General features: G+C 42.5%; 1 protein-coding gene across 1 annotated transcript in view; it reads left to right on the forward strand.

The window, feature by feature from the left end:
• Nucleotides 1-3942, forward strand: part of LOC111611674 — a 55515-nt gene extending 51573 nt beyond the window's left edge. The window contains exons 5-7 of the mRNA XM_023349278.1: nt 400-966; nt 1083-1190; nt 1275-3942. Coding sequence (XP_023205046.1) covers nt 479-966; nt 1083-1190; nt 1275-2124 — 1446 coding nt within the window. The 5' untranslated portion in view covers nt 400-478 and the 3' untranslated portion in view covers nt 2125-3942. The remainder of the gene's footprint in view (nt 1-399; nt 967-1082; nt 1191-1274) is intronic.
• Nucleotides 3943-12237: the final 8295 nt, after the last annotated feature.

Consider the following 12237-nt stretch of genomic DNA (forward strand, 5'->3'; position numbering starts at 1 on the left):
ACTTAAACCGACTGACTTTACAGACAGAAGGAGACTGATCCAGTCTGGCCGCCACAGAGAGACTCTGTCCCCTCTAGGTTTTAGCTGAGCTTTAGGGACAGATAATAAAAGCTGGTCGGTTGATCTCAGAGCTCTGGGTGGAGTGAAGGGCTGCAAGAACTTATTGAAGTAAGAAGGGCTCATGGAGTTTAGACACTTCAATAAAACCTTAAAATTTTATCCTAAAAGCAACAGGAAGCCAATAAAGGATGAGTAAAACTGGAGTAACAGCTTCACACCTCCTTGTTTTGGTCAGCAGACAAGCTGCAGCGTTTTGGACGCTCTGCAGTGACTGCAGGCAGTTCTGGTCCAACCCTAAATAAAAGGAGTTTCAATAATCTATTGTAATCTTTTCTACAGATCGGAACTACAGAAGACTTTGTGTCAGTATTCAACAGAAACTCTCACTTACATCGTAGCTGTGAGAGATTTCTGTGAGATGTTTTCTGAATGGAAGAACTGCAGAGAGCAAGAAATGGAGAAAATCAGAAAAATCAAAAAAAGGGCTGATAAGATTGACCCGTCTTTCACCAAGTCAAGCTTTATGAAACGTATAAAGAGCAAATTCCAGTTAAATAGAGACAGGAAACTTGCAGAGCTGGAGAAGGAGCTGGATGAAGTGTTGAAAGAAACACTGGAGGGTTTGGAGAAACTCAAAACCTTCTTGGATGCGGTGGAGAAGCTGGCGGTCACGTCTCTGCAGGTTTTCACTGAGAACCAGATATTGTTCCTGCCTGATGAGATCAGCTTTGATGAAGTTCAGGATTTGATCAAATCTGCACAACAGATCTGCCCTCTGCTACTGGAGTTCAAACGAGACGCAGCAACTTTCTTTGCTCCTAAAAGACACAATGTGGAGGTTCTGCTGTACCAGCTGGAAAAACATATAAACACCAGCGAGAGAATATTTGAAAACCTTTCTGACAGGTAAAATACTTTTCATCAAGAAATAACTTGTTTTTTGTTGTGAACATAACATGTTCATAATACTATAATATTTTCAAACAAACATTCAGACTTTGTTCTCTCTTCCACATCCTCAGAATCAACATTTGTCTTAAAATAAGAGAGGATATTGCTGTTGAATGTGATTTATCTGATGATGTCATGCAAAAAATGACTGATCAGGTCAAACAACTTGATAAAATCAGGTAAGATTCAAACCCCCAATAAATGAATTATTACTTAAAGATTTTCCAGTGTTTTCAAATCAAAAACTAAACTTTCTTCTCTAGGATGGACGACGACATTCGGATGATGTTCCTGTTCCAGAGGATCAGCTACTCAGAATTTGTTAATAAGTACAATGATGAGCTTCCTGAGATGCTGCAGTTTCTTGATCAGATTGAGCAGTGTGCTGTTACGTTAGACAGTGTGAATAAGGGAGCAAAGATCTCCAGTGTGGCTGGAAGCTCAGTGGGAGCTGTGGGAAAAATCTTGTCCATTGTTGGCTTAGCTTTAATTCCAGTTACATTTGGTGCGTCTGTGGGGTTGACAGTTGCTGGTGCAGCTGTGGCAGGAACCAGTGGAGTGAACAGCTTGGTAACCACTTTAGTAGAGGGTGGAGTTAATCATACACAAACACAACAAGCAAATACAGCCTTTCAAAGATTCATGTCTGGTGTTCAGAGAATCCAGGACTGTCTGGAAGAGGCGGCCAAACCACCATATGCTGAAGTTACACAAAGTAGTGAAGATGAGCTTCACATGGCAGGAAATAATGCTGCAGATGGTATTGAAAAGGCTGGTGAATTGATTGTTGATGCAGCTGTTGTTCCAAATGCAGGTAAAGTTGCACTACAGGAAGGGAAAGCATTGGGTACTGTATCCAGAATGGCCTCAGATGTTCCTGAAATTAGTCAGGCAGCAGTTAAAGGGCCGCTTGCTCTTACCAAGATGGCCAGAGCTTTCTCTATTGCAGCCAATGCCCTCTTCCTTGGCATGAATATCTACTTCATCACTACAGACAGCATGGCCCTGGCTGAAGGGACAGAGACTAAGGTCTCTATGTTCCTCAGAGCCAGAGCTGGTCTGTGGCTCTCAGAGATATTGGCCTGGACAAAAAATCTGCAACTCACTGAGTAGCAGCAAACTGACCACAAAGGAAAACAAAGAAATGCTTGAGAAGCCATTTTACCCTGTCTAAGAGCAATCTGTCTATTAATGGGTGCATAAATATTTGCTTTGGGACTCCCTAACAGAAAAACTTAAACAACAAAAATAGTTTCAATTTGTAACCCAGTTTTTCTACAATAAAGGTAGTTAGACTGTATTGTGTGATTATGTTAGTTTAGATACAGGTGACTGTTAGTCTCCATTTCACTAGCATCTTATCAAGATATTCATATTTAAGTTGTTTCTGCACCTTTTACCAGACTAAACCGATGAGTCGGTCAGTAGCAGCCATAACCTCCACACCAGTATAACACCATCCTGTCCCAGTGAAAAAGGTGAACCACTCTGTTCAATAACACATTTCTTGGTGTCACAGCAGGGAATCAATTGGCATTTCTCTGTGTTGTTGTTCTTTCTACAATTGCACAAAAACCTGTAGAATTTATTACTGACATAAATTTAAACAATCTTTATGAAATGATAATAAAAAACTTCTTCCTGTCTGGACTGGAGACTGAGCAATGTGAACAGTGAGTTTCCTACCTTAGCTTGTATCTAAGTTAGAAACATAATGCCACTTTCCCTCCTAACTTCTCCACCTTTATTTGCCCAAAATCAATTTACAAAATGCACACAGCATTTTGTTTTTTTGGAAGTTTGGATTTCGTTATTTACATTTTGTATGTTTCCTGTGAAAGATGCTGGTGGAGAAACCTTTCAGTAAACTAAAAACTAAACCTAAAAATCCATATTTGAAGTCCACTATGTCTCATGACAGGCTTTGCAGTCTTATCATGTTATCATGTTGGTTTGGTTTAGAAAGCTAAACTTCAGGAAATTGACCTTTAACAAGAAAATTTGTTTAAATGTAATTTTAACATTTCACAGGTTAGTTCTAATTTTGCTATATAGTTACCAATGTATGATAAATGTCTTTTATATTTCAAGAATATTTAGAGAATTTTTTGTTTTATTCATTTATTTTTTGCAATTAATGATTTATGCCTTTAGCAAAATGTTTAAGTTGGCTTTTAATCTTGCTTCAAATAGTGAATTGGATACTGTATGAATAATTCACTAGCAGTAAATATTGTGCTCATATTCAACCAAAGGAAACGATTCAGTTGTGAGCCTTTAATGTTAGTTTGGTGGGTCAGATGGACTGAATAGGTTGTGACAGCAACTGTTCAAATGGGGCAATTTTATTTTTTTTATGGGGCATCCCAGGGTGGAAATACTTTTTAAAGTCCAAAACTCCAGCCACACAAACTGAAAGGCTCAACAATCATCTGCAGTTTTCTAACGTTGAATCGCCTGAAGGGATCGATGTGATGAGGTTAACATGAAAGTGCAAAAGCACAGAAAGGTTCAGTCTGACATGTTTCCCACCAACCTTTCAACAACCAATCATTGTAATTTTGTTTCAAATCTTCTATTGTATAAAACGTGTGTGAACTGAATGATTGTTGCTTTTTCTCCTTTGTCATGTTATGTGCTAAGTGTGTGCAAACAAGCCAAGCAGAAAAAAATCTGTCCTTGTGCAAGTAAATTTGAATCTTCAATGTATTCTCAACAGAGATATTGTTTTGTGATTTGTTTTCATATCCAGAGATCCAGATTAAGGGGAACGGAGAGAATCTGATATAAACTGTTGGGGTTGAGCAAAATGTATCATCATAATCATAAAGCTATGAATATTTTTACTTCAATATGCAGAATTTTTATTCAGTGATTCATAAATATCTATATAAACATTAAAGCAAGAAACAATGTAATGTAAATGGAGCTTTGCTGCACATTTAATAAAACTTGATTTATAAATCATTTCTTTCATTTGTTCTTTTTTACTCAACCAACAAAGAGTTTGTGCATCATACTGATGGAGCAAATGCATTTTGTTTCCCTGATAAGCTGAGTTTCTCTTTTTCGTTTGGTTTTCAGGTTTTTCCATGAGATCAGCTGTCGTCTAACATTTAGTGCCTCCCAGTGGTTGGATCTTGTAATACACAGAGTGCATTTGATTTACAAAATACATTTTGTGTTTTTTAAACTCTTCTGTCAACATCTCCACTTCCTTCACTGTAAAAACACAAAATTTACCAAATATTTTGTCTAATTTCTAGCACAAATATCTTAGTACACTTGAGTAAAACAAAACTAACTGCAGCAAGATTTAGAAGTTTGTTTTAAGCCAATAATTTCTAAATATTGATGAAAAAGTACTTTATACATTGGCAGATTATTTAGCTTATCACAAGACATTTTTCCAAATAAATTGCCAATTGAACAAGAACATTTTAATCAAAATTAAGGAATTATTGACTTAAAACAAGCTCCTTTATCTTGCTGAACGTGATATCAGGACGTCTCACCGCTGATACCCGGATATTCGTCTCCTTTTCGTTAGCCCCGATAGCTTAGCCTCCTCGCGTTGTTGACAGACAGTAAAACAGTGAAACGAAAGTCCGTTTTCCATCTTTTTACCGTTTCGGTTGTGTCATTAGACATTACATCCAATAACGCAGCAAGTTCGAACCATCCCTAAATAATTTTAAGTAACTTGGATTCAAAAATTCAAAATATCTGTCAGACAGCCGTTTTGTCGGTTATGTATATGGCCTCACAAGATGGCGCTCATATCCCTACGCCTAGAGCAGTGACGTCACGTTCCAAAGCTCTAATCGCGGCTTTTCTTCTGACTCAAAATGGCGTCTCAATATGTCTAGGCTTTTCTTGCCGTCATCTGGCGCTTCATAGAGGATTAGCATTAGCGTCTTATCATCCAAACAGCCACACAGTTCTGCATACGCCAGTTGGTTTTTCCTATCGATGTCCGGGAGCTTCTTGTACATCAGCTCCCGTTGCTAGCTCACTTCCCAGAATAGCGTCTTTTAGACCGATGGTTTTTAAGTATGCTAAAAACCTTGCTTCCCAGATGTGGTAGCGCAGGGGTTCCCAAACTTTACCATGCCAAGGCCCCCCTACACCAGTACATTTTCAGCTGAGGCCCCCCATCATATGAAACATGCGTAAACACTCATGTGTAAGCTACAGCGACAGAATTTAAAAATGAGTCAACAAACAATCTAAATGAAAACACATTTATCTTGTAAAGATGAAGTCACAATTATATTTTATTAACCTTTAATTCATTAATTTAATGAATAACATATAACAATAACATAGGCCCACCACTTTAATTTCAATAACCTTTTTTTAAACGATTAACCTCTTTATACGTTGCAAAAACAGAAAGATTTGTGAACAAAATAAAAGTTTGTCCCAAATTAAACATGCAGGCATTTTATATAATGCAGGCCTAACAGCAAATGTAGGCTACATGAGAGAGAGAGAGACAGACACATACCAGGCAGGTATAATCAGCTGAGCAGTAAATATTAATAGGAGGCAAGCAAGAGCAGAACAGTATTTCCTCTGCAAACTTTTCTCCTTGAAGGAACCTAACATAGACCAGCAGTTGCGCTGCATCAGCCACATCAGTGCTTTCGTCCAGTTGCAATGCGAAATAGTCACTTGCTCGTACCTGGTCCAAAAGTTGATTAGAAACGTCCCCTGCCATGTCACTTATTCGTCTACACACCGTGTTGTCCTAAATGGTATAGCATCCATTTTCTCTGCCGCGTCCTCACCAAGCATTTCCCGAACCATGTCTTTGCTTGCTGGAAGTAAGAAACCTTCTCCGTCGGTGTGGGGCTTCTTTGCCCGAGCTTTGTGCTACGATGCCGCATAGGATGCTCTCATTGCTCTCGGGACGTTAGCTTGCTGCACAAATGTTGTCGTCTGCTTCCTTATTTGTTCCTCCTTGCGTTTGAAATATTCCACTGACTTTTCAGCCTCCGCTGGATGTTTCTGTTGTAAATGCCGTTTAAGTTTGGACGGTTTGAAGCACTCGTTTGAAAGAATTTCGAGGCATAGCACACATTTAGGGCACTCCTGTCCGTTTTTGTGTGTGACCGTAAATCCATAGTTAATATCGTCCTTTTCATACTTGCTCAACTGTTGTGGCCAGTTGCAGCTCCTCTGTGTTTGATCAGATGTTTGTGGATTGGTGGGGTCTTCGCCAGGTCCTTTTCTTTTCAAAAACTTGTCCATGTTAACATGTTTGCCTGCTATCTGTTTAGCACTATTGTTTTCACGAAGCTAATGTCGGCGCAAGGCTAGTCAGGTATGTTTACAGTGCGTCATGGTCATGGCTATGACAAAAATATTATTTGTAAGCTTCATGTGAATGATTTTCATAATGCAGTTATACCCAGACAGGAATATTTTAATTATTTTGATTCAATAAAATTATTTCATGTACAACTATTATTTTTTTCTCCATCTTCCCGTGGCTCCCTGGCGCCCCCTTGCGGCCCCCACTTTGAAAACCACTGTGGCAGCGGGCTTCGTCTCCGTGAAACCGCGGCGGAAATCCCCTTCCGTGCACTGCCATACTCGGAACTTGCCTGGGCCCATAACCTGTTGGTTCTTCTGCAGCGGATCTCCTATTATTTCCACTGATGAAAGACACTTTGCGGACACATCTGCGCAGAATCGCGGTACCGCGGCTGCGCAGATGATCCATTTTCTGTGTTTTTAAGATCGTTAGTAAGTTCGGTTATTGAAGTAATCTGAAAACAACCCTGCCTGTTTTTACTGCTGCTGGGTGTCAGTCCTGTCTCAGTCGCGCTACAACATGAAGAGCGTTTAGTGACTGGAGGATTCCTTCTCAGCCTCAGAGCCTCTAAAACATGGAAACTTTCACTTTTCCTCCTTTAAATTAGACATTATTTCTCTGAGCTGCACACAGCTGTTGACATACCTAGCAACGGTTGCTAAGCTGACTCAACCTGCCTTGATGGAATCTGGTCTGTTATGACATCACAGAGATATATATGACATCACAGAGATATATCACAGATTTCAGACAGCAACTCTTTACTTCTGCTACTTTCTTTAAGAGACACAGCTGGAGTTTGGTGAGAGATCGAGATAGTTTGCGATTTAAACAAAATAGTTATTTAATTGTCCTAGAGTTTGTTTTACATTGCAAATCCAAGAAGCCATGAGCCACACAAAGAACGGGAGCCAGCAGTTTAATGTAAACCTGACACCAGATATCCTTGAGAAATTAGACTCTGAGATGACAACAGACGAGACATACGACAGCAATCCTGTTTCTGAAAACGAGGAATCGGACTTGAAGATGGTGGATGAATTTATTTTGGAGGAACTTTCAAATTCCACTAATGAAGATGACTTGAGCTCGACTGAAAGGGAAACAGCTATAAAGATTGTCGATGAATTTATTTTGGAGGAACTTTCAAATTCCACTAATGAAGACGATTTCAGCTCGAATGAAAAGGAACCAGATATAAAGATGGTGGATACATTTATTTCGGAGGAGTTTTCAAATTCCACTAATGAAGACGATTTGAGCTCGAATGAAAAGGAACCAGATATAAAGATGGTGGATGAATTTATTTCAGAGGAGTTTTCAGATCCGACAAAGGCAACTAATCTTACGTTGAAGGAAAAGGAGTCAAGTCTGGAAATGATGGAAGACTTAATCTTTGAGGTGCTGCCAAAGGTTGGGGAAGTGAAAAAGTCAATCTCTGACCAACACCATTTAGAGATCCCAGGTAATTCATTGGTTGACCTTCCACCAACAGAAAACCAAGAGTCTAGCGATCAAGCTGCTCCTCTTCCCCTTGCACAACAGAACAACAAAGCAGATGGAGTCAAAATGAAGGAGAACCTTCAAAATTACAGCAACGAACAAGGCAATAGGGATTTACCGCCACCAGAGGATGAAGAAACCACAGTACCATCAGTGGAAAACTCAATTTCGGAGGAATCGACCCACTCAACATGCAGGGAGTTAGTTGATGCAGAGCAAGAGTCAGTGGTTGCCACACAGGTTGCTGAACCGCTGCCAGCCGCAGAGAAAGAAGAGCGGAAGTCATCCATCATGCTGCTTGTCAATGCAGTACTGATCAAGGCCATAACAAAATCAAGGATATCATGCACGTACAATCACCTCCAAGTCATTGTAGAGAGGTTGTCTGAGAAAATCTGTGCTGAGGTCAAGGTGCAAGATCTAAAGGACATTAAAAGTAGTCTGAACAATCTGAGCAAGGACATACTGAGAGCAGTCCCAAAAAAATTAGGCTGCTCAAAAAAAGATGTTCTTTTACTGTTGGGTTTAAACTGTTCAGCGGTAGATAAGGAATTCATTTCCATTTGCAAAAAGAAAATAGCAAAACCAGCTAAAAAACCCAGCCTCATTCAACGTTTCTGGGCCTCTATAACCAAGACTCTTCCCAATAAATTGTAGAGGAATATGATTATAAGAATAGTTAAAAATTATGTTGTTTGGTTGGTTCGCGCTAATATATGTTTAAACCTAACAGAAATGGACTGTGTCAAATGGACTGGGTTAATCTGACCTAGAAGTCAGGAAGGAATTCAGATTTGGAGAGACGTGGAATATCAATCACTTAAGAGAGGAAAGATGTTAGTTTTAAGCTGTTGTGCAAGAAAGTTCTGGCGCCCAACCTTTCAACTGCTCACTTGCAAAGGAACCGGGCCGGAGACTGGAGAAAGAACCTCTATTTGGAAAGACATGAAACAAACAATATGACTAATAGTTCGTCTGAAGTGGAACAGATGTTGAGGTCAAGACATCAAGACGTGAGCTTAGAAGTACGGTAAGAGGCCGTGAGTTTAGTAGTACGGCAAGAGGCCGTGAGTTTGGAAATACGGCAAGAGGCCGTGAGCTTAGAAGTACGGCAAGAGGCCGTGAGCTTAGAAGTACGGCAAGAGGCCGTGAGCTTAGAAGTACGGCAAGAGGCCGTGAGCTTAGAAGTACGGCAAGAGGCCGTGAGCTTAGAAGTACGGCAAGAGGCCGTGAGCTTAGAAGTACGGCAAGAGGCCGTGAGCTTAGAAGTACGGCAAGAGGCCGTGAGCTTAGAAGTACGGCAAGAGGCCGTGAGGTTAGAAGTACGGCAAGAGGCCGTGACCTTAGAAGTATGGCAAGAGGCCGTGAGCTTAGAAGTACGGCAAGAGGCCGTGAGCTTAGAAGTACGGCAAGAGGCCGTGAGTTTGGAAATACGGCAAAAGGCCGTGAGTTTAGTTGTATGGCAAGATTCCTTGAGTTTAGTAGTACGGCAAGAGGCCGTGACCTTAGAAGTATGGCAAGAGGCCGTGACCTTAGAAGTATGTCAAGAGGCCGTGAGCTTAGAAGTACGGCAAGAGGCCGTGAACTTAGAAATATGGCAAGAGGCCGTGAGCTTAGAAATATGGCAAGAGGCCGTGACCTTAGAAGTATGTCAAGAGGCCGTGAGCTTAGAAATATGGCAAAAGGCCGTGAGCTTAGTTGTACGGCAAGATTCCTTGAGTTTAGTAGTACGGCAAGAGGCCGTGAGGTTAGAAGTATGGCAAGAGGCCGTGAGGTTAGAAGTACGGCAAGAGGCCGTGAGCTTAGAAGTACGGCAAGAGGCCGTGAGGTTAATAGTACGTCAAGAGGCCGTGACCTTAGTAGTACGGCAAGAGACCGTGAATTTAGTGGTACGGCAAGAGGCAGTAAGCTTAATAGTACGGCAAGAGGCCATGAGCTTAATAATACGGTAGGAGGCCGTGAGTTTAGAAGTACGGCAAGAGGCCGTGAGTTTTAATATTAAGCCAACTGAATCTGTGAAGAGAGATTGCGATCTCTATGTCATTGATGTAAAAGCGCTGAGGAAAAAGGCTGGTTGGGCGAACTCCTAGAACCCTCCAGGATCCTGCTGAGGGTGTAGAGCTGGTCCAGTGTTCCACGACCAGGACAAAAACCACACTGCTCTTCCTGAATCTGAGGTTCGACTATCCGACGGACCCTCCTCTCCAGGACCCCTGAATAGACCTTGCCAGAGAGGCTTAAGAGTGTGACCCCCCTATAATTTGACCACACCCTCCAGTCCCCCTTTTTGAACAACCCCTATTGGTCCCCCTTTTTCCAACAGGGGTTGGTTCCTCCCAACCACACCCCTCCAGGTCCCACTGCCATTGCCCATGTGAGCGTTGAAGTCCCCCAGCAGAACAAGGGAGTCCCCAGGAGAGCCACTGTCCAGAACCCCCTCTAAGGACTCCAAAAAGGGTGGGTAATCTGAACTGTCGTGCGGCCCGTAAGCACAAACAAGAGTCAGGATCCGTCCCTTGATGAGATTGATGATCAAAAGTAAAGGTTGATCAAAACTGTAAAGGTTGAAGTTATCCAGCCATAAGCTTCACATTCTGTGATCCTATTCAGGGGCTGGAACATAGATAGATAGATAGATAGATAGATAGATAGATAGATAGATAGATAGATAGATAGATAGATAGATAGATAGATAGATAGATAGATAGATAGATAGATAGATAGATAGATAGATAGATAGATAGATAGATAGATAGATAGATAGATAGATAGATAGATAGATAGATAGATAGATAGATAGATAGATAGCATTTATTGTCATTGAACAGGATTCAACGAAATTTCTGTTGCAGCTCCCGTGCAAAAAGTCACATATATACAATAAAAATTAACAAACACACAGTAATAATAATAACAATATATACAACTAAAATTAACTAAAGGCACTCAACCACACCAAAGAAGTAGCAGCAGGTCCAATTATGGCAAAGTGCAGATGATGTGACAGTGCAAAGTGCAGAACAATATGGCTGTGTGGGGGTGGGGGATATGTATGTGTGACTGCAAGGTTATGATATGTGTGGGAGGGGGGGGCGGCAGGGAGTAATGGCTCTGACGGCTGTGGGGAAGAAACTGTTTCTCAGTCTGTTTGTTGTAGTCCATATATTCCTGTACCGCTTGCCTGATGGCAGCGGCACAAACAGTCTGTGGCCCGGGTGGCTGGAATCCATGGCTATGGATCCAGCTCTCTTCTTGACCCGGTCTGTGTAAATGGAGTCCAGGTCCGGGAGGGGGCATCCCACAATGCCTTGCGCTGTTCTCACCACCCGTGTCAGTTGTTTCCTCTCCAGTGCTGTGCAGCTACCATACCACACAGTCATGTTGAGGCAGAGGATGCTCTCGATCTTCGCCCTGTAAAAGTTCACGAGCAGCCGTGAGGAAAGTCCAGCCCGTCTCAGTTTCCTGAGGAAGAAGAGCCTTTGTTGTGCTTTCTTCACCAGGTGGGAGGTGTTTGTATTCCAGGAGAGGTCAGACGTGATGTGGAGGCCCAGGAACTTGATGTTGTCCACACGTTCCACCACTTCTCCATCTATGAGAAGGGGAGTGTGATCCGTCCTCCTGGACCTTCTGTAGTCCACAATGACCTCCTTGGTCTTCCCTGTGTTCAGCACCAAGTTGTTGGCTGAACACCACTGAGTGAGCTGCAGAATCTCCTCTCTGTAGTGGGTCTCGTTGTTGTCTGAAATGAGACCCACTACTGTTGTGTCGTCCGCGTACTTCACGACTGTGTTGGTGGGGTGGATGGCCACGCAGTCGTGTGTAAACAGGGTGAAGAGAGCTGGGCTGAGCACACAGCCCTGCGGCGTGCCTGTGTTGAGGACCAGTGGGGACGATGTTGAGCCACTTATTCTCACCACCTGAGGCCTGTTGGTGAGGAAGTCTCTGATCCAGTGGCACAGTGAAGCGGGCAGCCCCACCTCGAGTAGCTTCAGCACCAGCTTGTCTGGGATGACGATGTTAAATGCTGAGCTGAAGTCTACAAATAGCTTCCTAACGTAGGTGTTGGGATGCTGCAGATGGGTCAGGGCTGTGTGCAGAGTGATGGAGACAGCATCCTCTGTTGACCGGTTCGCTCTGTAGGCTGTCCAGGTTTGCGGGGATGAAGTCTCTGATGTACCTCAGAAGAATCCTCTCAAAGCACTTCATGATCACCGGGGTCAGAGCGACGGGCCGGTAATGGTTCAGGCTGGTGATGGACATCTTCTTCGGTACAGGGATGATGGTGGAAGACTTGAGGCACTCAGGAACCGTGGCGAGCTGCAGGGACAGATTGAAAATGTCCAGAAACACTCCTGCCAGCTGGTCGGCGCAGGTTTTCAGCGTCTGGCCTGACACCTTGT

The sequence above is a fragment of the Xiphophorus maculatus genome, chromosome 16, assembly GCF_002775205.1.
Source record: "Xiphophorus maculatus strain JP 163 A chromosome 16, X_maculatus-5.0-male, whole genome shotgun sequence".
Taxonomy (NCBI): Eukaryota; Metazoa; Chordata; class Actinopteri; order Cyprinodontiformes; family Poeciliidae; genus Xiphophorus; species Xiphophorus maculatus.